The following is a 27,736-nucleotide window of genomic DNA, read 5'->3' as shown; positions in this document are numbered from 1 at the left end:
TTTCTTCTGTGGGTCCAGACAGGGTGTGCACCGTGACTGTGCACTGCCAGCCTGAAACAGGCTAGACCAGAGGGAGCCCAATGGGGGTGACAGGCTAGACAGAAGGGAGCACAGTGGGGGGGGGGTGACAGGCTAGACAGGAGAGAGCCCAATGGGGGGGTGACAGGCTAGACAGGAGGGAGCCTGATGGGAGGATGACAAGCTAGACAGGAGGGAGCCTGATGGGGGTGACAGGCTAGACAGAAGGGAGCACAATGGGGGGGTGACAGGCTAGACAGGAGAGAGCCCAATGGGGGGGGTGACAGGCTAGACAGGAGGGAGCCTGATGTGGGGGGGGGGTGACAGGCTAGACAGGAGGGAGCCTGATGGGAGGGTGACAGGCTAGACAGGAGAAAGCCTGATGGAGAAGGGGTAACAGACTAGACAGGAGAGATCCCGATGGTGATAGTGGTTGACAGGCTAGACTGGAGTGAGCCCAATTGGGGGGCGGGGGGGGTGTGACACCAAATTTTACTGCACCAGGTGACACCAACCCTAGTGACACCACTGGGTTTCCCCACTATTAGGTTTCTGATGTCAACCTAAAATTTGTGATTTTCTTTTACTTTCAACTTCGATGATAATAGTAAACAGGACGAATAGAGAGAGAGAGTAGGGCACAAACAGCAATAAAAGCTGCTCTAAGGAGAGGACTCCACTATCCAAAACGAAATAAAAAGTTTTGCCTTTAGTTACACTTTAACATACTGAAGACAAGGAGTGTTTTTCATTTTGGGTGTATTGATGTCAGAAAAAGTTTCCATGCCTCAACATTCTAAGGCTGGTCCTAGGCAAGCATAAATTATCATACTATGTTATTGATTTATAATGCTATGACTGTATCTCTGTGCATATGAAACAGAAGCTAATGCTTTAGAAGACTGGTATTATTTGAGTATTTGAAGGTGGGGGGATTGCTGTTCATGAAGATTACATAAATGAGTCGTAGTTTATAAAGTCTATAGTTAATAATAAGAAACACCATAAATGGAATATGAAATAGTGAGTGTGCATGTTAGGTGAATGCAGTTGATGGGGAAATGTGGTAGTTTTTTTTTCGTTCCAGCCGCAAAACTGACTCATCTATGGCCAGTCCAATGGTGTCCATGGGTCAAGTCAGGACACCATTCCACATGTATGCCCAGTCAAAAGATACTCCTACAACTATTGGGCAAATTTAATTTAAATTGATTTATTCCTCTGACATTCATTATCCACTTAGTTGTACCAAAAGACTTCATCTTCAGTGTATCCATAGGCAGACATTCAAACTAAAAATAAAGATCGCTGAAACACATGCCAGGTTCAGATAGTAGAAGTATTTATTTCTCTTTATTTGCAAGATTACCATGCTGACATTCCCTCTTCATGTAAGAAAAGATAACATTTTTGTACATTGTGCGATGATGTCATTATGTAGGTCCTGCACTGATAACAATGACTATTCAGATCCATGACAAAGCAGGTGCATTTCTGATCCTAACAATTTCACTGCAGTCATCCTGAAGACTTCTGAGAACTGAATCAGCTTGCTGTGAGGACCGGCTATCTGATATTTACCAGTTATATTTAGGATCTTACTTTGATCTGTGGAGGTCAAACTTCTGGCAGCTTTGGATATGGAACATGAGATCCCCACCATTGAGATATTCCATGACAAAAAACAAGTTCTCCTTTTAAAAAAAGAAGGAAACATTGATTCAAAATGTTATTAAAATGTAATATATATGTGTATATTATCATTTGTAACACACACATATAGATAGATAGATAGATAGATAGATAGATAGATAGATAGATAGATAGATAGATAGATAGATAGATAGACTGTATATATATATATATATATATATATATACAGTAAAGACCAAAAGTTTGGACACACCTTCTCATTCAAAGAGTTTTCTTTTTTTCATGACTATGAAAATTGTAGATTCACACTGAAGGTATCAAAACGAAGAATTAACACATGTGGAATTATACATAACAAAAAAGTGTGAAACTGAAAATATATTTCATATTCTAGGTTCTTCAAAGTAGCCACCTTTTGCAGCAGACACATCTCTAGAACTGGTAAGAGGAGACTGTGTGAATCAGGCCTTCATGGTAGAATATCTGCTAGGAAACCACTGCTAAAGAAAGGCAACAAGCAGAAGAGACTTGTTTGGGCTAAAGAACACAAGGGATGGACATTAGACCAGTGGAAATCTGTGCTTTGGTCTGATGAGTCCAAACTTGAGATCTTTGGTTCCAACCCCCGTGTCTTTGTGCGACGCAGAAAAGGTGAACGGATGGACTCTACATGCCTGGTTCCCACCGTGAAGCATGGAGGAGGAGGTGTGATGGTGTGGGGGTGCTTTGCTGGTGACACTGTTGGGGGTTTATTCAAAATTGAAGGCATACTGAACCAGCATGGCTACCACAGCATCTTGCAGCGGCATGCTATTCCATCCGGTTTGCGTTTAGTTGGACCATCATTTATTTTTCAGCAGGACAATGACCCCCAAACACACCTCCAGGCTGTGTAAGGGCTATTTGACCAAGAAGGAGAGTGATGGGGTGCTGCGCCAGGTGACTACCTCTTGAAGGTGACACCCAGAGACTTTGGAAGGATGGGGGGTACTCCTGTGCCAGCGTCACTAATGATCATTAAGAGAATGCTAAGAGTGTGCCAAGCAGTAATCAAAGCAAAAGGTGGCTACTTTGAAGAACCTAGAATATGAAATATATTTTCTGTTTCACACTTTTTTGTTATGTATAATTCCACTGTTAATTCATAGTTTTGATGCCTTCAGGGTGAATCTACAATTTTCATAGTCATGAAAATAAAGAAAACTCTTTGAATGAGAAGGTATGTCCAAACTTTTGGTCTGTACTGTGTATATATATATATATATATATATATATATATATTTATCTATCTATCTATCTATCTATCTATCTATCTATCTATCTATCTATCTATCTATCTATCTATATTAATATCTTTTTTCTTAATTCCAGGGCACACATTTTGGAAGAAGTCTGATCTGTCTTTTATAAGAAAGTTCCACTTTAACCACTTCCGGACCGCCCCACGTACATTTACTGCAGCAAACCAAGCAATATACGCTTATTGTGTTTTTTTTTTTTACCAAAAACATGTAGCAGAATACATATTGACCAAAATTGATAAAGAAATTCGATTTTTTTTCCATATTTTGTTATTGGATGTGTTTTTTATAATTGTCCGGTTTTCTTTTGTTTATAGCTCAAAAAAGTAAAAACCGCAGAGGTGATCAAATACCACCAAAAGAAAGCTCTATTTGTGGGGAAAAAAAGAACATAAATTTTATTTGGGTACATCGTAGCACGAGCACGCAATTGTCAGTTAAAGTAACGCAGTGCCGTATCACAAAAAATGGCCTGGTCATGGGGGGTAAGCTGAAGAGGTTAATAAACAGTGGCGGCCCATAATGCAGGACGCAGGGGCGCCGCCCCCCCTATCCATGCCTCCGGCCCCCTAATCTACATGCAGGGCGCTGAACGCATGGACTTCTATGGTTTTTTTTTAAGCACGTGATTGGAGCCTGAGGCTCTAATAGGCTTCAAAAAAGGGTGGCCCAATTGGCCAGGGAGTCTTAGGACACACTTCCTGTTCAGCCTGGAGGAGAATGTCTCTCTTTGTGGTGCATCATGTACGGCCTGTCCAGCCGGAAGAAGTGGCCAGAGCGGCCCCAGCTCTTCCTTCCCCCTGCCTCCTAAAGGTCCATCTCCCACATGGGGGGGGATCGCTGCCATCCATCTCCCGTGCATTTCTGATGTCTGCAGACAATCCCATAGCTGTTTGAGTCCAATGGCGAACATATAAACCTTTATAACTAGTCCAACTAAATAAAATGTATTACCTGATTTTTGTACACACATTCACAAATAGTTGTTTCAGCAGTTGTAATACTAAACAGTCTTTTGTGCTTGTGTATTGGTATTTTTAAGTGTAACCAATAGACATTTTACATATTGCACTACATAAACAAGAATCTATTAGGCTCCATTCACACCATGGCATTTTATTTTGCGGACGGAATCGCTGAGATTCAGCCTGCGTTCCGGAAACGCGGCAAATGGCGGGACATCCCTGCGATCCCCGTTACTTTGAATGGCACCCAAATCATTGCGCGATTTTGCCATGACTGTTGCACAACGAATTGTGGTGAAATCGTGCAGGCAGAATCACGATATGCCTGTCGCCCAAAAGAAGTGAACCCAGGAAAAATCATTTGATTTATAGATGTCTGTAGTTCATATGTTATGTTATTAATAAGGTGTCTATCATACATCACTGAATTACTAAAATCTCAAATATGGATTTTCAGTTATACAGTCAGACGGCTCCCTTTTTTCAGTAAATGAAAGGTCTGTTGACTCTCAGCAGGCTTTATTTATCAAAAGGATTTGATGTGCTGGTGCAATGAGTGACCATTGAGTTGAAAGAAAGGTTACCAAGAACATTGATTCTGAATTAGCACGACTCCCTGTATTAAAAGGTGGCAGAAAAACCTTTACATTTCTAGGTAGATTCAGGTACCTATGCCTAACTTTGCGGCGGCGTAGCTTAAGGCATTTAAGCTACGCCGCCGTAAGTTAGCTAGGCAAGTACATGATTCACAATGGGGCATATTCTTAAATATCTGAGGTGGCGGAACGTATGTCCTTTACGTTACGCCGCCGCAAGTTTAAGTGGCAAGTGCCTGATTCCCAAACCACTTACCTGTAAACTTGCGGCGGCGTCACGTAAAGTCCACCCGCGCAAGCCCTCCTAATTCAAATGATCCTGGTAGGGGGCGTGGATCATTTAAATTAGGCGCGCTCCCGCGCCGATCGTAATGCGCATGCTCCGTCGGGTAAATTACCCGACGTGCATTGCGCTAAATGACGTCTCACGGACGTCATTTGTTTTGACTGTAACGTAAATGGCGTCCAGCGCCATTCACGGACGACTTACGCAAACAACGTTAAATTTTCAAATTTCGACGCGGGATCGACCGCCATACTTAACATATCGTATCTTAGGCATGTTTAAGTGTATCTCAGTTTGAGAATACACTTAAACATAGGATCGGACTTACGTCTGCGTATCTGCTGATACGCAGGCGTAAAGTATTTGAGAATATGGCCCAATGTACTTACCTGCTAAGTAACGGCGGCGTAGCCTAAATCGGCGGGCATAAGGGCGCCTAATTCAAATGTGTTTGAGGGGGCGTGTTGTATGTTAATGGGGCTTGACCTTATGTTTTTTGCGAACTGCTTAAATTTCCCAGTGTGCATTGCGGCTAAGTACGCCGCACGGGCCTATTGATTTTGACGTGGACGTAAACAACGTAAATCCCGATTCACGAACGACTTACGCAAACGACGTAAAAAAATCGAATTTCGACGCGGGACCGGCGGCCATACTTGACATTACTATTCCAATAGGGCCTAGCTCTAACTTTACGCGGCCTATCTCTTACGTAAACGGTGTAAAAGTACTGCGTCGGCCGGGCGTACGTTCGTGAATCGGCGTATCTACTCATTTACATATTCTACGCCGACCGCAATGGAAGCGCCACCTAGCGGCCATCCAAAATATTGCAATCTAAGATAGGATGGCGCAAGCCGTCGTAGATATGTTTAAGCGTATCTCTGTTTGAGCATACGCTTAAACATAAGTCGGCGTAGATTCTGAGTTAGGTCGGCTTATCTACTGATAAGCCGGCCTAACTCTTACTGAATCTACCTATTCATCTTTATATGACACTATTCTTCATATTCTGTCTTGTTTTTAAATGCTTTTTGACTGATCAGTAAGGAGGCTTAAAGCATAACAATACCTAAGTATAGACCACAGTAGGGAATAGTAAATAATGTAGGAAAAGAGGCAGGTTAAGGGAGTTAAACTAGCTTTGTATCAGGAGGCCATCGACTCAAAAACATAATAAACAGGAATAGAGCAAAGTAAGGGCAGGGGAAAAAGAGGGTGGAAGGGAAAGGTGAAGGGGGAAAAGAGGGGGAAATAGGGTCCACAAACCGAAAAAAAATTGTAAGAATAACCATTACCTCCCCATTACCGCCACATAGTAGTGTATTTAGGTTTTGTGCTGCCCTAGGCCTGACTAAATCCGTGCACCCCCTAATTGAAATATGACACATCCCTTCCTGTCAAGGCCACACCCCTTCCTAGTAAAGACCTCTGTAAACCACACCCCTTCCTCTTTAGGCCCCACCTTTTCCTCTTAGAGCTCCACCTCCAGTCTACTGTAATGCAAACTTTGCATGAAGCATAGGTAAGGTCAGAAGGAGGACAAGTGCACCGGTCAATGGATTCTGAATCATCACTGTAACATCTCAATCTGATGTCAGAACAAATGCCAGTGCTAAGTGATAATAAAGGGACTTCCAGTGGTGGAAGTGCTCATAGTCACCTGCTAAAATATACCTAAATTACATCACATTGGGCCAGCAAATAAGGTTTGTCTAAATCCATATTTGTGGATTATTGGACATACAATGGTGATCTGACCACACAGGTACCGCTCTTGGCTCTCGGTGCCACTTATCACTGGGCATGGGGACCTGCCCAACAATGGTGATCTGACCACACAGGTACCGCTCTTGACTCTCACTGCCACTTATCACTGGGCATGGGAACCTGCCCAACTAATGTTCCATTGGATAGTGGTCATGTAAAATTCACAAACTGGTTTCATAGTCAAAGAATTAGGACTCAATCAGGCCAAAAAGAACCATAAAATATGTCACACAGACTGAAAGATCTTTAAACTGTGTATGTTTAATTACAATTCATTTCGCTAAAGATTTAGAATAAAGATTTTCCTATAGAGAAAGACCTAAGAAAAATCAGCAGGTTGCAAAAATCATGAGCGAAAAAGTACACTAAAAGTATAGCGTAAGCATAGTCCCGCATAAAGACTCTTTTTATGCGGGAGTCGGGAGGAGGATGTTTTTTGTGCGGGTGGGGGGGCAGTTTTTTTGCTGCCCCCCTGAAAAGTGCTGCCCTATGCCTGGGCCTTGTTGGCCTAGGCCAAGATACAGAATTGCCGCCACATCTACTTAAGCGATGTGGAGACAGGTGTACAGGAGCCAACACTGGGATGGAATATATTTTGTGGCCCCCCCCCCTTTTTTCCCTCCCTCCCCCATGGGATAGGGAATTTCATGTGGACTATATATATTGACATGTTTTTGCTGATTTGCTTGGATCTGTATTTATGTATTTGTTTATTACTTTTAGGCATCCAGTCAGATGTTGAGAGCGCAAAAGCCCTGAAAAAAGGGCTCTGGCCGCGCAAACGCTTAGGCTATTTCTACTGTCTATCATCTGCATGTAGTTTTTATATGCCTTGGGCTATATGTTGCCCATATGATGTGATTCACCTGTTTTTTTAACAATTTGTAATAAAAATACAATTTTTTATATTAAGAGTTTATTGATCTATGGAAATTTGTGATATCAGGGGGTCATCGTTCAATGCCCTTACTTTGCTCTCTTCCTATATTTAATACCCAAGTTACCCCCTCCCCCTCAAAGTCTAATTTTACCCTGTCTATGCTCCTGCCAGATTCCGATCTTTGCCTGATAGGAAAAAAATCCATTTGATTCCTATGGAGAGGCCATGCATTGATGGAATGGATAGTAGTTGACCTCTCAATAGGAGTTGTATGTACATGTGCAGAAGAGCAATAGACTGGCAAGGATCGTCAACAGACCAAAAGGTAGCCAATAACAGAAGTTAATTGTTAGGCCTCGTACACACGATCGGTTAACCATAGGATAACGGTCTGATGGACCAAACCGATCGTAGGTTATTTAACCTTCGGTTAAAAAAAAGCCAACTTGCTTTGAAATGTAAAAATCCACGCATTCTCAGAATCAAGTTGACACATGCTTGGAAGCATTGAACTTTGTTTTTTTCAGCACGTCGTTGTGTTCTATGTCACCGCATTCTGACACGAACATTTTTTAACCGATGGTGTGTAGGCGCGACGGACCATCAGTCAGCTTCATCGGTTAACCTATGACAACGGTCCGTCGGTCCGTTCTCATCGGATGGACTGATCGTGTGTAGGGTTTACATATGCTTTAATATGGGTTTGGGTAACTGAAAAATCCCCAATGTTTGACATATTTTTCTATTAATGATATTTCAAGTTTACCATAAAAACTTATGTGCAGCAGCACACCAATGTCCTCACTCGAATCAAATCATATTTATTCCACATTACAAGAAGATGGCCCCTCTCTGCCATGTTTTACCCTTTTGAGTCTTGGTCATAAATATCTCTTTGGCGGTCTTCAGGCAGGCATTATCAGCATGTTTTGTCTTTTGGAATAAAGTTGCTTTGATTTAAGTATGATCAAGAGTGTGTGGCCACTTGATCATTTCATGTGTATACACAGTAAGGACTAGCTCTTTTCTGACCAGGCACCCAATCTTCAGGAGATAGGAAGTTACTAAAGTTTGGAGCGATGAAATTTCTTTGACATTTTTTTTTTACATTTCAATATATGATTTATATTTACTGTAACTGTTATAGTGTACTGCTTTTCTATTAGTTGCATATAGTTGTATACTATTAACGATACACCCCCAGGCTACAGTAAAAAAAAAAGTTGCCTTAAAGTCACACTAAAGGTTTCCGTTTAAAAAAAAAATAACAAACATATACTTTATATTTTGCACAGAGTGGCCTCGATCCAGCTGTTCTGGGGTCCTACGGCGGCTCTCGTGTCTCCTCCCCGCATTGGATAACCCCCTCTGAGAAGCTATCACCAGAGGGGGTTACCTTGTGGGCGCGCTCCTGTGTCATACACTCGACGTCCATAGATGCCGAGTGTATGACTCGGACCCGACCCAGGCGCCCATGTCATTGGATTTGATTGACAGTAGCTGGAGCCAATGGCTGCGCTGCTATCAATCAATCCAATGAATAGCCAAGAACCCGTGAGGAGGGAGCGACGTGAAATTGCGCCCATGGAAATCAGGGCTCAGGTAAAATGAGGGGGGGGCTGGGGGGCCGGAAACGGCAAGGTGTTTTTTCACCTTAATGCATGGGTGCCCAACCAGTGATGTGGCCCTCGGCCTCCTGCTCTGAGATGGCAGGTTGGCAAGCCCAGATCACGGTTGCTGACCCGCTTTTCCAGAGCAGCAGTTTTGTGAATGAAGCCGCTGGTGGAGGAAACAAGCACTGGGTCATAGACTTCTGTTAATACCTGTGGGTTTTTTGCGCTTTCAGAACATGCGCCACACCTGCAGGATATCATAGAAGTTTCTGGCAAAGTGCAGCTAAGTGCAAAAAATCCACAGGTGCACTGCTCTGCACCCGCAGTTTGGGCAAATCACAGTGCAACAGTGTGAAAGCAGTATAATACATATAGGTAGATGGCGCATAACCAGGAGAGCACAGTCAATAATTGAAAAGTACATATATCATAAGGTCCATGTCAATAACTAAAAATGAATGAATCAATAGTCCAATATAAGTCCAAAAGCACTTTAGTGGCAGCAAAATCCTGAAGCAGAAGCAGACTCTGAAAGATATGTATAAACAAAAAGAGAAAATGCGCCAACCTAAGTGCAGTAAGTGGGTATTTAATTCAAGTAATTTTTACACAATAAGAATGGCTACTCACAAAACCAGTGATAACACAGGCATGTAATGGAAGAAACGGCTGGTCCGGTGTCACAACGTGTCATCAACAGTTTCAACAGGCTGGTCTCATATCCTGGTCCCCTGGGCGATGGAAATGGAAGGTCCAAGGTGTTCAGGAGCCTTTAGGGGAACCCCAGAGAGTACAGGAGCCGTGGATGCTGTATCAGAAGCGGCGTGCGTTCCAGCGTGGAACGCAACGTATCGCCGTACAACCGGAAGTGACGTAGGGACTTCGGGCAGCCAATGGGATGACGCGTTTCTCAGCCTCCGCTGAGGCTGAGAAAATAGCATTCGTACGAACGGGAATGCACATATCTACTGTTTACACCCAATTACCTAAAAAAAAAATGATAGAAAGGGATCTGCCTCCTTCCGTCTGGGCGAATCGGATTGGATCAGAGGGCCCATAGAGTAAAGTGAGCTGTGTCCGTGGACACGGACCTGTCATCCTCCCGCTCCGCTCATTGTGGTCTGTGACCAGTTACCAATTTGCTTAAGTGGCCCTCGCTCTTCAAAAGGTTGGGCACCCCTGCCTTATGCATGGGATGCATTAAGGTGAAAAAACATGAAGGTTTACAACCCCTTTAATGAATAAGGATTATTTATTTGTTATACCTTTTTATTAATGACCTTACCTCTCCCCTCTAAACATTTCAAACAAGAGACAACATGGTGCCTTCCAGGGCCTGAATGTTAAGTCTTACCTTAGTCTGAAATGTACAGTATAGGTGTGTCAGGAAAGGGTGTTCCCATGCCAGAGAAAGAACTCTTTTCTCCACCATGGTGCATTCAACATCATCATCCATGAGCACAACATCTTTCTTTAGGACTTTAACAGCAAAAAAGTTATCATTTCCCTTCAGCTCTGCAAGAAAAACCTGAAAACAAAACTCATGATTGGCAATTGGAAAAGCGTGCTTTAACGAGCTTGTATTACTGCGCATATATGTGAATGAAGCATTAAAGTGTTGCTTTTACCTTGTGAGGTAGGCACAGTTATAAAAAGCAATATCAGTATCTGTTCTCAGTGTAAACAGTAACAATATGACGAATGTTAAAGGGGAGTTCCAGCCTTCTAGTGTTTATTAAAAGTCAGCAGCGACAAAAAGTGTAGCTGCTGACTTTTAATAAACAGACACTTACCTGCTCCACAAGGTCCAGCGACACGGCCGCCCGGAGCTCTGCTTCTTTCCCACCCTCTCTGGCCGCCGCCTCCATTTATAGTGTGGGCACCTGGCCGTGACAGCTTTCAGCTTCAAGGCCGGGCACTCACTGCGCATGCACAAGTCGCGATGCGCTCTATGAATGAACAGGCGAACTCCTGGGACCTGTCACGTGCCCCCGGAGATCGCCTAAAGGGAGGGGCCGCCTAAGGCAAGAAGAGAAGTCGCCGAGGCGGTCCCTGGGCAGAAGGAGGAAGTGGGACATAAAATCCCACTTCTACCAAACCCCCCCCCCCCCCCAAAAAAAAATGACATGCTAAATGTGGCATGTAAGGGGGTGAGGAGTGCTTAAAGCGGAAGTTCCACTTTTTGGGTGGAACTCCGCTTTAAGAAAAGTTATGTGGTCAGTAATGAATTAGATTTTCTCCTCTAACCATTTCCCTTCTCAACACTAATAATTTTGTTCGTAACAAGGATACATAGATCTGAACAGAAATATAGAAAATGTAAAACACTAAAATGTTATATACAGTAAGTAGAATTAAAGGAACACTAAAGGCAAACATTTTTTTTTTTTTAAATAACAAACATGTTATACTTACCTCCACTGTGCAGCTCGTTTTGCACAGAGTGTCCCCTAACCCTGTCTTCTGGGGTCCCTCGGCAGCTGTCTCGGCTCCTCCTCGCAAAAGCTTTCCACCTTCCTGCGAGCAAGCTTGCATGGTGGAAAGCTTTTGCGAGCGCGCTCCCGTGATACAGCGGCGGGCATAACCGCTGACTGTATCACTCGGCCCCACCCCCCGGCGCGCCGCGTCATCCGCTGTGATTGCCAATGGCTGCGCTGCTATCAATCTGTCCAGCCTAGCCAATCAACGGCCAGGCTGGGAACCGAAGAGGATCACGTGGACATGCGCGGGACTTTTGAGGGGTCAGGTAAGTAAAACGAAGGTTCGGGGGGGGGGGGGGGCGGGCGATACCGTCGGATGTTTTTTCACCTTAATGCATAGAATGCATTAAGGTGAAAAAACATTTACCTTTACAACCCCTTTAATGTAACTGACCATTCCATCTAATAAGGAAGAAACAAGTGCAGCTTCTAAGTTAGTAGCAAGCTTTTGCTATGAGCGTCACCGCTACGTTTATATCAGTGTCCTAATTCCTGGGGCTCAATTAATGCTGCTGTTTAATCTTACTGCTGTTCTAACATTTCTCACATGACTGATAATCTAGAAGCAATCACTTCTCAGACAACTGATTAGTGAATAGTGTTATACAGTACATTTGTGAAAAATGTAACACATTAAAGTGTTAATAAACAACAGTAAAATCAGTCTGTATATGCTGTAAAGCATACTTGTTATTGTCACTGTGGAACCTAAGGGGGTAATCCTTTGCATTGTGTAAAAAGGCAGTTTGATCCTGTATGCACAGATCCACTTCTCCTTCCACTGTCCCCAATGTATTTCCTGATAATACAGAGCAAATATCAGAAAATAGAGCATAAAAGGCATTAAAAACACACAGGTAACCAATAATGGTATAGTACCCTAGAAGTGGCCTGAGAATACACTCACAAAAACGGGACGGCAAAAATCAGTGACAAATTGAAAACTGGAGCTTGATCATCCAATAAGGAGATCTAAGTCCATAACTCACCCATTCACCCTCCACACAACACAAAGAGACCCCCCACCCCAAGCACATATAAAACCCCCACTGCTATCAATAATCCTAAAGATTTCCACACCATGCGGTGGTTCCCTGTAACTACAGGTGAAAGTACCACCGTCTAAGTGGGAAAAGTTGCAAAAAAGAAAAGCTCAAAAATGGGGACATGAGAAGGATCCACTATATAGTGGTATAGTAATACTGCTCAATTGGAGATAAATGGCAAGTGATAAATCAGATGAGAGAGATATAGTCCCAGGGACCGCAGACAATTCTACTAGGCTGGAGAAAAAAAGTGGTATATATATATATATATATATGTCTCTGCTCTTCAGATGGGTCGCCGCGTCTGGCGTAAACAGTTATTCAATTTCCATCAGATAGTAACTGATAAGGAGGCATTCAACAAAAATATATATGATCAGCATTCCACAGAAAATAAACGGTTGAAGTTGTACTCACTGTTGGGCTGTTATGTGTAGCTCAGAGTTGTAGCTACCACATCAAATCTGTACTCACGTGCTGCCAGAGAGATTTGCAGCCGAGCCATCCATCCATGTGTAGCACACAGAGCCTGAAGCACTCCTCATCAGTGCAGTGATGATAGGTGAATGGTATAGTAATGTCCAGTATAGAACTGCGAGTTTACATGTTTCGTTCCTTTAGAACTAGGAACTTCGTCAGAACAGAGTTCTGACGAAGTTCCTAGTTCTAAAGGAACAAAACATGTAAACTCTTGGGGTACAGGGACCCCCCGATGCACATTTTGAACCTCAGTGCTTTTCTTTCTTTTGGAGCTCGGTAACATGGTTACCTTGAGCCATTAAGCAACTTAAGGAAAAGTATCACATGGAGACATGAACAGTGCAATCTGAACATAACTTGCACGCTCAAATTGGAGAGACTGACCCCATGGAGACCTAATACATTCTTTATTCTCAACTTTGGAGATTGGTATTTGCCTAACATCATTGAAGACACTGTATAATCGCAGTTCTATACTGGACATTACTATATTATTCACCTATCATTACTGCACTGAGGAGGAGTGCTTCAGGCTCTGTGTGCTACACATGGATGGATGGCTCGGCTGCAAATCTCTCTGGCAGCACGTGAGTACAGATTTGATGTGGTAGCTACAACTCTGAGCTACACATAACAGCCCAACAGTGAGTACAACTTCAACCGTTTATTTTCTGTGGAATGCTGATCAATTATCTGCTCACCAACAGTGTATATATCAACACATCCAATATTCATGTAAGCCTAATTGCCACTAGCAGTTCAACAAGATTTCAATATCTGATGGACATATCTACTTGATATATTAGAATGGACACTACCCATAAGTAATGGGAACCCGTTAATTAATTGTGGCTACATTGTTGCAAAGTCCTCAAAGTGCAGCATAGGTGAACTCTGATACTTAATGATCACTACTACAGTGTCTCAAATATATATTTTTGTTGAATGCCTCCTTATCAGTTACTATCTGATGGAAATTGAATAACTGTTTACGCCAGACGCGGCGACCCATCTGAAGAGCAGAGACATATATATATATATATATATATATATATATATACCACTTTTTTTCTCCAGCCTAGTAGAATTGTCTGCGGTCCCTGGGACTATATCTCTCTCATCTGATTTATCACTTGCCATTTATCTCCAATTGAGCAGTATTACTATACCACTATATAGTGGATCCTTCTCATGTCCCCATTTTTGAGCTTTTCTTTTTTGAAACTTTTCCCACTTAGACGGTGGTACTTTCACCTGTAGTTACAGGGAACCACCGCATGGTGTGGAAATCTTTAGGATTATTGATAGCAGTGGGGGTTTTATATGTGCTTGGGGTGGGGGGTCTCTTTGTGTTGTGTGGAGGGTGAATGGGTGAGTTATGGACTTAGATCTCCTAATTGGATGATCAAGCTCCAGTTTTCAATTTGTCACTGATTTTTGCCGTCCCGTTTTTGTGAGTGTATTCTCAGGTCACTTCTAGGGTACTATACCATTATTGGTTACCTGTGTGTTTTTAATGCCTTTTATGCTCTATTTTCTGATATTTAATAAAACGTAGTAATAACTCTTAAGGGTGTGCAGCAGTCATTTTTCTTTGTTTTTTTCTCTCTTGGTACATTATATTTTTGATTGCACCCCCCGACAATATCGGTGAGTACTACATATTTGATAAATAGGTGGGATTCCCATATCCTTCTCTCCTTTGTTTATAATACAGAGCAAGGGGACAGGCTGCACATGCTCAGTTTGGTGTGTATTGCTAGAGCTTTTTTTTCTTGGAAGGGCCAATCAGCACTGTCCAGATAGAGGGTCAGGGGCCATGCATCCTGATAGGACAATCAGTGAAGAATGAAAACACCATCTACAAGCTTTAACCAGACACTCATAGAAGTCACAACACTGCTCTAACTGCTGATGAAAAAAAGTTTATTTTTACTAAAATAATTGCATTTCCGCGTTCTGTATACTGTGGTAGACCATATATAGTGAATGTCAGGTCCTGGGTTTAGTAACTGAGAATAATTTTAAATGCTAGGTTCTCCCTAGACTAATTTCTTATTTTTTAGCACTGGAAGAACACTAATGGGTTGGAGCCACCGATAGGCTCGTCTTTGAAACCCAAGCAGTGGTGTCTGTAGCCTGGCACTCCTAAGGCCCTGTACACACGTCCGAGGAACTCGACGTGCCAAACACATCGAGTTCCTCGTCGAGTTCAGTGTTGAAGCCGCCGAGGATCTCGGCGGGCCAACTTTCCTCATTGAACAACGAGGAAATAGAGAACATGTTCTCTATTTGGCCCGACGAGTTCCTCGTCGGCTTCCTCGCTGAAAAGTGTACACACGAGTTTCTGGCTGAATTCTGCCGAGAAACTCGGTCGTGTGTACAGGGCCTAAGTTTCTCCTTATACACAGCCATTATTGTCTGGATCACATTACAAGGGTAGTGCTGTGCTTCCCTTCGTAGGAATAAAAATATAAAATTGCTACTCAATCAACAGAAAAATCTACTTCTACAAGTCCTTTAAATCATGGCCTTTACTGTTATTAGAGATGAAAGAAGAAAGAAATAGATAGGACAGACAGAAGTTTACCTTCCCAAAACTTCCTTTTCCCAACATTTTATGCAGAATAAAGTCATTGAATGTCAGTGTGATATGGCTGCGTGGCTCCTCTTCTATCCTTCTCGTCTCTGTCCTAGGCTCAGCTGTAGTCTCTTGGCATTTGATTTCCTTCACTGGGGACTCCCAAAAAATGCCTTGGGGCTCTGTTTTTTGCAAAGTACAGATACAGTAAGTATTATTCTAGCAGGTACTATAATAATAAATGTTTGAAAAAGTTTACGTACTTTTCTGTACTTTATTTTAGTACTTTTCTGTTTTGAGATCGTTACATAAATATGTCTGGAAACCATCTGTATCTTTGCTGCTCTTGCAGTCTCCTGTAAAATGTCTCCAGGCAATGAATGTGTCCTGAAGCATGTCCCCAGTCTCCAAAAACCTATATAGTATGGGCCAGATCCAAAGAAGAATTACGCCGGCGTATCTATTGATACGCCGCGTAATTTCAAAGTTCCCGCGTCGTATCTTTGTTTTGTATCTACAAAACAAGATACGACTGCATCTGGGCTCGATCCGACAGGCGTACGTCTTAGTACGCCGTCGGATCTTAGGTGCATTTTTCCGCTGGCCGCTAGATGGCGTTTCCGTCGAATTCCGCATCGAGTATGCAAATTAGCTAGATACGGCGATCCACGAACGTACGTCCGGCCGTCACCATCGTAAACATTGGCTTGTTCCGGTTTAATTTCGAGCATGCGCACTGGGATACCCCCACGGACGGCGCATGCGCAGTTGAAAAAAAACGTCATTTACGTCGGGTCAAGACGTATTTACATAAAACACGCCCCCATCACATCCATTTGAATTGCGCGCCCTTACCCCGCCAAAGATACACTACGCCCTCGTAACTTACGGCGCGCATTCTTTGAGGATACAAAAAAAAGTAAGTTACGGCGGCATAGTGTATCAGAGATACGCTACGCCTGATGGAAATATGCGCCAGGGTACGTGGATCTGGCCCTATGTCTGCAGTCTCTGATCATTTCCGGTTGTATGTATTTAGCCCTAAGTGTATGTATCAAAATGTGGGTCCGTGGCAATGTCTGGTCCACACACAAGGCCCTCTGTATCATCAAGTTGTAAGAAAATATACACAATGGTTATAGGAGAGCTAAAATAAATAGCTTTTTAATATTTCTATGGCTACATCCTTCAACAAATGCTACATATAATTAACTGCCATATCCTGTTTTTTTTATTTTATAACTATATTAAAGCAGGCCATACACGGTCGAATTTCAAACAAATTTTCTTTTCAAAATCCAAAAGTTCATTTTTTTTGTGATCCGATGACACCACCATTGATTTTTGAAGTTCGGCCGACGAAGCATTCGAATTTCACCTCATGTTGCTACAGAAAAGAATTTTCGTGGTCGGGAATCTTCATTTCTTTCTGGGAACTTTCTTTTCTTGCACATGTGCATTCCTTTTTCTATTACATTTCTCGCACAATTCTCCCATCATTGATTGGAAAATCGTTTGTTTTTCAAAAAAACATTCCAACATGTCTGATTACTCAAATTTGATTGCCGCACAAAAATCGTCTGTTGCTGCAGCCCACTAATGGTGCGAAATTTGAACAAAAATTCTTGGATACGATTTTCGAAAGAAAATTCTTTCGAAATTTGACCCATGTATGGCCAGCATTATTCAGGCACTTTTGGAGACAAGCTGTAACTATTTCCTGGCTTTTTGAATCTTGTGAAGGTCCTCAAACGGCATGCCTAAAGAGTACAAGCTTTGGAGCACGTTGACCCTGAAATCCTGCCTGAAACATTAAAATATATATTACACGTACCTTTCCTGGCAGATACTAAAGGCTGCTTCTCTTCTGTTTTGCTGTAACCAACTTCAAGCGGACCTTTCCTGTAAACTTGCTCAGATTCTCTTTGCCTCTTATCCTGGAATGGGGAAAAAAAAGTCACCAGATGCATAACCAACATGCTGCCAATTTGTTCACCATAATAACTGCATTCTTTTTAAGCTTTGTCAGTGGTAAGCACTGAGGAACTTTTCAGATTTCCATTAAAAAAAATTAACTACAGGACGTGACTGTGCAAGCTATAATCTCAATTTTATGGATGCAGAAGATTTGCTTTACTTCTTGAATAAATACAACTTCTATTATTAATATGGTATATAGCAGTGGTCTCCAAATTGTGGCCCAGGGGTCGGATGTGGCCCTTTTCCTGCCTTTATCCGGGCCTTGGAAAATTATTCCTCCCACTGATACAAGACATTATTCTGCCATCTGACACCAAAAATGGGGCACTATTTCTCCCATTGACACCAATAATGGGGCACTATTCCTCGCCCCCCAATACCAAATGTGGCGATGTTTGCTTCCACTGATGCCAGGACAATTTTGGCCTTACTTAAAGGGTCACTAAAGGAAAACATGTTTTAGCTGAAATGACTGTTTACAGGATATAGAAGCATAATAGTTAACTGATTCCCTTTAAAAATGGATAAAAACCAATCATATAATGTACCTACAGTTTAGTTTTGTTTTTGCTGTTGTTTCCTGGATTTTCTGATGAACAGAGACAAAGAGCCAGTAGAGGGCAGTGATGCTTTGTAAAACGAAACTGGATTGGTGCTGACACACAGTAGTCACACCTCCTTGATTAGTCACCACAGTGAAAAATCTCCCAGTACTGTGGTGATCAGGAAACAGACAACCAGGAAGTGTCCAGAACAGAGAGGAATTACAGCAACATCAAAGCGAAAACGAACAATGAGGACATGAAACCAGGACTGCAGTAAGGTAAAGGAAGCTATTTAGCGAAAAAAAATTCCTTTAGTGACCCATTAAGTCTGAAGGACAATAAACCAGCCCTTTGTTTAAAAAGTTTGGAGACCCCTGGTATATAGTATTAATCTAAATATTATATAGTAATGTAAATATCACAAAAACTAATGAGCTACAAATAGGTGAACCTGAGTTGAAGAGTTTACTAATTTCGAGGATTTTCAAGATTGAAGGAAATTTGCTGCCCATACCAAACTAGTCATAGGAGCATTGATTGGTGGCTTTGCTTAACAGCTTCAAATTTTCTTTCCTTGGGTTTTATATATGAGCCTTGATATTAATCAGTTGCTCCAACTTTTAGTGTAGATATTAGGTAAATGGAGCCTAGCTGATTTTTTGGGTTCCGCATGGTAACTTTGGTCTTCAAGTGGTTAATTTAGGGGTTAGGTTAGGGACAAGGGTTAAAATAATACTTTGGTTTTATAAAGTCAAGTGTTTCAGGGTTGAGGTTAATTTTTTTTGAATTTAGTGTCAACTTAAGAGTTAAGGTTAAGGTGTAGCTATGTGTTAAAGTCTTGTTCCATCCACGTATGTTTTTTTATTTTTTTTAACTCTCTTACTATTGCAGAATGTATATTAAACATTGGTTACTCTTGTCATTAGCGCTGCATTTATTATTATTTTATTTAAAAACGTACCTTTAATTCAGCCTTCTCGGGCATTCCCATCTTACATGTAGGCAGGCGAAGCCCACAAGCATAATCTTCTAGGATGCGGTGCTGCACCGCCCGTTCTCACGCCTGCGCAGTAAAAGCACGTAGCGGTGCAGGAAACCAAATGTCGTTGTTTTTGTTAATTGCTGCACAATAATGTAAAGTTGATTTTATGGGTGGAACTCTGTTTTAAGATTCTAAGTTAAGGCTAAGCATTGGGGGTTATACGAAAATAATAATTTTAGAGGTTAGGTTAAGTTTTATGGTGCAGGTGAGAGCAGGGTTAAATATTAGGATTTCCCTAAAACTGGCCTTATGTATTTATAGATTTTTTTTTTTTAACAGATTCCTTCATCCACATTATACCTGGATAACATGGATGGACAAATATTCCCTGCTGGCTAAGTGGCCATCAGAATGTTCACACAGTGCTTGCATCTGATTGGAACAGTTTTTACCAGGCTCCACTGACAAAGGTTTATTGCTTATTCTTCTTTTTTCGAGCCAAGTGCTGGGGCACTCATGACTCAAATTCCAGGCTGAATGTGCCATGCATAGCAACCTTATGGGATAAGGTTTGATTTTAAGGAATGTTGCAGAACACATTTTTACTAGTTGTGATCACCAGGAACTTCACATTGAGAACTACCTGTGCTAATTTCTTAGCACCAAAGTGAACATGCTGTCACTTATTATAGACCTGTTGTAAATTGTTCTCAGCTTTGGAAAGTACAAATGCTGTACATAAGTCAGTAATAGAACATCAAGTAGACAACACAAATGTACCTGTTGAGTACTCTCTATCATGGCCAACGCTTCTGCCATTAACTTCTGATTAACCCCACATAGGTTCCCTACTTTATTTTCACACTTATGATGGACGTTCATACCACATTCTGCATGAAACATATATGATAAACAACATAAAATGCATTAAGAAACCTAAATAGTAATAGTTAAGTAGGTAAACAAGTTTAATAATCTTAACTGTCAAAACAATATGAAAAATATTCTTCTTTCTCTCATTAACCTTCTATGGAGAAGAGTGAAAAATCAAAACGATTTTGTGTGTCAAGCAAAACTATCACATGTATCAGGAAAAGTGAGAGAAGGGCTTTTATTAAAACAGCATACCGAACAAAAGTCTTGCCTTTTAGAGATGTAAAAGTAATTTAAGTAGACACATACATCATAGTTAACTGACTCATACTGCTAAATCTAACCCTGGGCCTCTAGACTTCAATGACCTGTGGTCAAGAAAGGCTGCAAATGCGTGCTGGATTTTTCATTTCTGGAGCCTGTAGGCACACATGGTAAATAACCTCCCCTCTGCTAAAATCTTGTACAGCAGTCCCCATCCCCCCAAATTATACTTAGTTCCCTGTTCTCGAAGGGAGCGGTGTCAAGAGGTGTTTAAGGGGATAGAGAAAAGGTCCTATGGGGCAGATCTAGGGGTGGGTAGGTGCCGAGACAGGCATGACCTAAGGGAGGAGGGTAAGTGCCTGCACCTTTTCTCAGAAAAAAAAATCCCTGCATTAAGCCTCGTACACACGACCGAGGAACTCGACGGGCGAAACACATCGTTTTCCTCATCGAGTTCCTTGTCAGGCTGTCGAGGAACTCGACAAGACAAGTTTCTCCATTCCCGTCGAGGAAATAGAGAACTTGCTCTCTTTTTGGCTCGTCAAGTTTCTCGACAGTTTCCTCAATGAAAATGTACACACGACCGGTTTCCTCTGCAAAAAAATATCTCCCATCAAGTTTCTTGCTGGTTTTTGCAGAGAAACTCGGTCGTGTGTACGAGGCCTCAGAGGATGCCCTTATAATCATAAGATCTTAGATCATAATGTTTTGTATGCATAAACTCTTATGCCGCCTACACACGCTCGGAATTTCCAACAACAAATGTTCGATGGGAGGTTGTTGTCGGAAATTCCGACCATGCGTAGGCTCCATCTGACATTTGCTATCGGATTTTCCGACAACAAAAATTTGAGAGCTGGTTCTCATATTTTCGGACAACAAAATCCATTCTCGTAAATTCCGATCGTGTGTAGACAATTCCGATGCACATAATTCCACGCATGCTCTGAATCAAGTACGAGACGGAAGCGCTCGGTCTGGTAAAACTAGCGTTTTTAATAGAAAAAGCACATTTGTCACGCTGTAACGGACTAAAAAGTGCAAATCGTCTCTCACCAAACTTCTACTAACACATGGTTAGCAGAAGGAGCCCCAATGGTGGCGCACTTGGTATTGAACTTCCCTTTTATAGTGCTATTGCTATTGACAACATTTGTGCAACCGTGTGTATATAAAAGACAAGTTTGAGCCAACATCCATCGGAAAAAAATCCACGGTTTTGTTGTCGGAATGTCTGATCGTGTGTACGCAACATAAAGTCCCATACACACGGTCGGACTTTCGGCCAACAAACTTCAAAATCAACTCAATTTCAAATTTGTCCAATCGTGTGTACGCTCCATCGGACCAACTTTTTCGGGTTTCATCGGACAAAAAGTTCGGTCTGCAAACGGACAAACTTGCAATAAACAAAGTTGAAAAAACAAAACAAAAAATAAAATTTTATTTTCTAGCTGTCAGTAGAACTTTTAGAAGAGACAGCAGGGGTTGTTTCACACTCAGAGCTAAAATTACAACACCCATCTGCTATCAACAGGACTCTAGTACTTACCCACACACTTTAGTCCTTGCTTTGCCAGTCCCCAGAGAAGTGTCCCACAATGTTCACAGAATGTTGGACTCTTATAATTGTACACTTTAAATCTGTGAGGCATGTCTATTTTAAATCTTTCTTTATGGAGCTGTAAAAATGGAACATTGAACAAAACTGAACATTTATTCATCTGCATACTTCTTAAATCTTCAAAAAACACAATGCTATAAATTCAAGACCTCATACAAAGGCCATGATTTACCAAAATGTATTTCTAAGAGCTAACTATAGGCTTAGCATAGTGCTATATATTGAAGACCATTCAGAAAATGTATAGAATGTTACCAAGTTGGTTTAAAGGGGAACTCTCCCAATCAGATCTTTCTGTTCTGGGTAGAGTAGGCCAAGCAAGATCTCAAGAGAAATTGAAATGCCACAGTCACTAGAGAAACATCTCTGTATTTACTAAGGAAGGCCCACGCAACAGTGATTAAACAGAGCATTATAAACAAAATATACAACAGTATTCATCTACAACTCCCTCCTCGTTGGCTGATCTTCACATAGGCTATCCCTCCTTCAGCCTATCATAAATGCTACTGCCAAGCTCATCCACCTTAGCAACCTTTTAGTGTCTGCCACCCCTCTCTGTCAATCCCTCCACTGGATTTGTCAAGGATTAAAATTCTAAATACTAACAACATACAAAACCATCGCCAACTCTGTCACAAGCTACATCACCAACCTCATCTCAAAATATAACCCAAGCCATCATATTTGCATCTTTCAAGACCTCCTGGTGTCTAGCTCACTTGTCAACTCCTTCCATGCTCACCTTTAGGACTTGTCCAGAGCCTCTCCCATCCACTAGAACGCCCTACTCTCTCCAGCTATAATCTGCCCTGTCCGCCTTTAACCACTTAACCCCCGGACCATATTGCTGCCCAAAGACCAGAAGACTTTTTGCGATTCGGGACTGCGCCGCTTTAACTGACAATTGCGCGGTCGTGCGACGTGGCTCCCAAACAAAATTGGCGTCCTTTTTTTCCCACAAATAGAGCTTTCTTTTGGTGGTATTTGATCACCTCTGCGGTTTTTATTTTTTGCGCTATAAGCAAAAATAGAGCGACAATTTTGAGAAAAATTAATATTTTTTACTTTTTGCTATAATAAATATCCCCCAAAAATATATAAAAAAAGTTTTTTTTCCTCAGTTTAGGCCGATACGTATTCGTCTACATATTTTTCGTAAAAAAAAATCGCAATAAGCGTTTATTGATTGGTTTGCGCAAAAGTTATAGCGTTTACAAAATAGGGGGTATTTTTATGGCATTTTTATTAATATATTTTTTTAATAGTAATGGCGGCGATCAGCGATTTTTTTTTCGGTATTGCGACATTATGGCGGACACTTCGGACACTTTTGACACATTTTTGGGACCATTGGCATTTTTATAGCGATCCGTGCTATAAAAATGCATTGGATTACTATAAAAATGCCACTGGCAGTGAAGGGGTTAACACTAGGGGGCGGGGAAGGGGTTAAGTATGTCCCTGTGTGTTCTTACTGTGGGGGGGGGGGGTGGCCTCACTAGGGGAAACACTGATCATCTGTTCATACATTGTATGAACAGAAAATCAGCATTTCCCCTGCTGACAGGAACGAGAGCTGTGTGTTTACACACACAGCTCCCGGTCCCCGCTCTGTAACGAGCGATCGCGTGTGCCCGGCTGCGATCGCGCCCGCCGGGCACACGCACGGGAGTCGGGGGCGAGCGGGGGCGCGCGCCTCCGGCGGCGCGCACGCGCCCCCTAGTGGCGGCTCAAAGAGCCGCCGTATAGCTACGGGCTCTCGCCCAGGAGAGCCGACCTGCCGCCGTATAATGACGGTGCGCGGTCGGCTAGTGGTTAATAGATCCCTGAAAACTCATCTCCCAGGGAGACCTATCCCACCTCCACAAAATAAATGGCTCATTCACATGGGCAGACAGCTTCCCCTGACCCCCTCAGGCCTCGTACACAGGGACGGACTGTCCGTTGAAATCGGTCCGCCCAGAGATTTCTGTCTGATGGTTGTACACACCATCAGACAGAAATCCACGTGTACACGATACGCGGTGACGAGACCGCGCCGTCGCTGCGACAATTACGCGGCGACGTGCGCGGCCCTGGAAGGTCAATGCTTCCATGCATGCGTCAAATCACTTCGACGCATGCGAGGGATGGCGGCCGAGCGGACATGTACGGTGAGTCTGTACAGACGACCGAACATGTCCGATGCACAGGCTTCCAGCGGACATGTTTCTTAGCATGCTAAGAAACATTTGTCCGCTGGAAAACGGTCGGCTGGACAAATGTCCGCTGGAAACCTGTCCGGTCGGCCGTACACACGACCGAACATGTCTGCTGAAACTGGTCCGCGGACCAGTTTCAGCAGACATGTTCGGTCGTGTGTACGGGGCCTTAAGGTTACCTTCTGGGTTTATTAAACAAAGAACTTTGGCCCAGAGACACTAGAATTTTCTTACAAGAATTTTTATTTTTAGCTCGTAAATTAATCACCCTCAAATGCGTACAATCCTCCCCATCTTTGAGGAGGTGGGAGGCCTATCCCACCTCCACAAAAAAAATGGTTCATTCACATGGGCAGACAGAGTGTGGTAAAAATAGTTGGTTAAAACTAGACTGTCCTTCTTAAGCTGGATTAGAGTTGTACACCTGTAAAAATTATACTCCATGTTGCGTTTGATGGGCAGTACTGTGACCAAACAACCCATTTAGGTTGATGGGGCCATGCTTCAACCGCCCTGCAATTGTGTGTAATGCGTGCACGTGAGGTGCGGCTGTGCAGGCCTTTCAGGGATCAGCCAGATGGCGAGGAGGTGACATATCACCTGTTAACCAATCAACTGCGGATCTCTTTTCAAACGGGTGGCAAGGGCTGTCACATGTGTGAACAAGCCCAAACTGTAACCTTATTTTTTCCATCATCTTTTGCAGTTATTAATTTTTGTGTGACTTGACCCTCTCCTTTAGATTGTAAGCTCTCACAAGCAAGGCCCTCTGAACCCTCTTGTATTACATTATGATGTAACCACCCCGTTTCTATTTATTTTGTAAAAATATATTATTATATAAACTGTGTATAATAACCTAGAGTGAATAATTGGATTCTGTGGTCACAATATTAGGTTTCACCATCTGAAGGTAATGTAGGTAAAATATAAGAGCTGTGTAGTAAAATGGGGACTGCTCTGTGTTATTACATGGAGAGAGGTCACAAGCAAAATGTGATTTACAATTATCTTGCAGTATTATTGCAACTGAAGGAGCAGAGATAATGCAGAGGCCTATTCATAAACTTTTTTACATATGGAAAACACTTACTACTGTCTCTTTGCTGTTGACTGCAGATCCAGTGCACTTAGCGATAACCTTATCAATGCATTTCTTGTGAATGGCAGCATTGCACTCTAGAATTTAAAAAATAAATAAGAATTATACATGTATTCATTATTGTCAAAAGTAAAAAAAATTGTATTTGAAAAATTCTTACGTCGACATTGATAACCTTGCTTGTTAAGCCCCCTGAAAAAGATATATAACATAATGTATCGTTAGTTGAAAATGTTTCTATACAGTATTATTCATAGGAAGTTCTCTGAATAACAACATCAGTCAAGATACAACATATAAAACACCACATATTTGATGTAATGTAGAGTTGAGTTGTTCCCAGCGGAAGCCCCATTGAAAGCCATGGGAGGCCTACATCCCCCACAGCTTATCGCAGCAGCTTGCATGTTCTCGCTCATGGAGCGACTACCTGCAAATGATTGGCCCTGGACGCAGATAGCCTACAACCAGGACCAATCATTCTCAGGTAGCCACTGCAAACCTTTTACTGTGTCTATGCTGTTTCAAGCTGAACCTGCAGTTTAACGAGTCTTATGCCGCATACACGCAATCAGTCCATCCGATGAGAACAGACCGATGGAGCGTTTTGGTCCGTCGCGCCTACACACCATCGATCGTGTCAGAACGCGGTGACGTAAAACACAACGACGTGCTGAAAAAAACGACGTTCAATGCTTCCAAGCATGCGTCGACTTGATTCTGAGCATGCATGGATTTTTAACCGATGGTTGTGCCTACTAACGATCGTTTTTTTCCCCTCAGTTAGGAATCCATCGGTTAAATTTAAAGCTGGCTTTTTTTTAACCGATGGTTAAATAACCTATGGGGCCCACACACGATCGGTTTTGACCGTCAGACCGTTGTCCTCTGTTTAACCTATCGTGTGTTCCAAGCAGCAAAATCACTTCATATCACTTCATATTGAGGTTTGATAATTGCTTCAAGTTTGGCAGTGACGGTGATATCTATTCCCTGTATATTCATGGCAGCCACATGCCTTTATGAATGGACCTGTTTGAGCGTATTTTGCATAGGATGCGCCTAAGGACTATTTTTGTTAGATTTTTATCAATCTGAGATCATGCAATTTGTTCCAGAGCATTTGGAGACATCCAGCAATCTATTGAGCACTTCCTGGACACTTTCCTTAAACTGATCGGCTGTACACATTCAATATGTGTGTTGGAATTTGCTTTTGCTTCCCCCTTTTCTTTTATCCATATTAGTGGGATCAGACATACATATATTTATTTATGTTTTTTGCCAGTGATCAGTTTCCATATCAGGTAGGTTTACGTTTATCTCCACATACTGGACATCTGATCACACAGATTGAGAGGTGTTCATTCTCAGTCAGTAGCGGTTGGTCTGTCTCATAGCAAACTTTTAACTATACAACGTTGTCATTTTGTATGTAGTTTTTATAGATATTTCTACATTGGAGGAACGGGTCCCACTCGGGAGGCCTTTGTTCCACCCCAGTTGGACCTTTATATATTGAACTGTGTATGTATTCATCAATAAAGTTTCTGTCATTATTCCATTTGACCCTGTTGCTGATTCTCCCTCAAAGACATTATTTGAGACTTCTGTCTCATCCACCTCTCCTTCTCTTTACCTGTTACACAGTGTCTATTGGGAGGGATCCCGTCTTATACAGACGTATCAGAGGTTTGGAATATAAATAATACCCCAGGCTGGATTCCATTATTTTTACTTTATTATTTACAATCACTGCAAACCTGACAGTGTGTCATAAGATTGGCTGCACAGAATTAGAAAGCTTTTGATAGGTAAGTCAGAAAATGTACAGTAGGGGCCAGATCCACGTACCTCTGCACCGGGCGCAGCATATCTAAGATACACTACGCCGCTGTATCCTATTTATTTTATTTAGAATCCTCAAAGAATTTGCGCCATAAGTTACGGCGGCGTAGTGTATCTCTTGCGGCGTAAGGGCGCGGAATTCAAATGGATGTAATGGGGGCGTGTTTTATGTAAATACGTTGTGACCCGACGTAAACAATGTTTTTTTTAACGGCGCATGCGCTGTCCGTGGGGGTATCCCAGTGCGCATGCTCGAAATTAAACCGGAACCAGCCAATGCTTACGACGGTGACGTCATTCTACGCAAATTTCTATTCGCGAACGACTTACGCAAACAACGTAATTTTTTTTTTAAATTGGACACGGGAACGACGGCCATACTTAACATTGAGTACGCCTTTAGAATAGCAGCTTTAACTAAGTAAAAACAATGCGCCCGCCGGACGTACGTTCGTGGATCGCCGTAACTAGCTAATTTGCATACTCGACGCGGAATTCAACGGAAACACCACCTAGTGGCCGCCGAAAAATTGCAGCTTAGATCCGACGGCGTACTAAGACGTACGCCTGTCGGATCTAGCCGAGATGCTGTCGTATCTTGTTTTGAAGATACAAAACAAAGATACGACGCGCAAAATTTGAAAT

General features: G+C 42.3%; 1 protein-coding gene across 2 annotated transcripts in view; it reads right to left on the bottom strand.

Moving 5' to 3' along the window:
• The window catches only part of PRKCQ (protein kinase C theta), a 133,751-nt gene that overhangs the window by 18,310 nt on the left and 87,705 nt on the right, over positions 1-27,736 (bottom strand). For both annotated transcript variants that reach the window (XM_040343262.1, XM_040343263.1), the window contains exons 6-13: positions 25,404-25,435; positions 25,235-25,320; positions 21,866-21,995; positions 19,957-20,066; positions 17,504-17,606; positions 15,679-15,851; positions 10,437-10,610; positions 1,621-1,712 (exon numbers count right to left, since the gene is read on the bottom strand). In XM_040343262.1, the coding sequence (XP_040199196.1) occupies positions 1,621-1,712; positions 10,437-10,610; positions 15,679-15,851; positions 17,504-17,606; positions 19,957-20,066; positions 21,866-21,995; positions 25,235-25,320; positions 25,404-25,435 (900 nt within the window). The remainder of the gene's footprint in view (positions 1-1,620; positions 1,713-10,436; positions 10,611-15,678; positions 15,852-17,503; positions 17,607-19,956; positions 20,067-21,865; positions 21,996-25,234; positions 25,321-25,403; positions 25,436-27,736) is intronic.

The sequence above is a fragment of the Rana temporaria genome, chromosome 3 (assembly GCF_905171775.1).
Source record: "Rana temporaria chromosome 3, aRanTem1.1, whole genome shotgun sequence".
NCBI lineage: Eukaryota > Metazoa > Chordata > Amphibia > Anura > Ranidae > Rana > Rana temporaria.
Note: the sequence above shows the minus strand (reverse complement) of the source record. Positions and strands in the feature narration are given on the sequence as shown.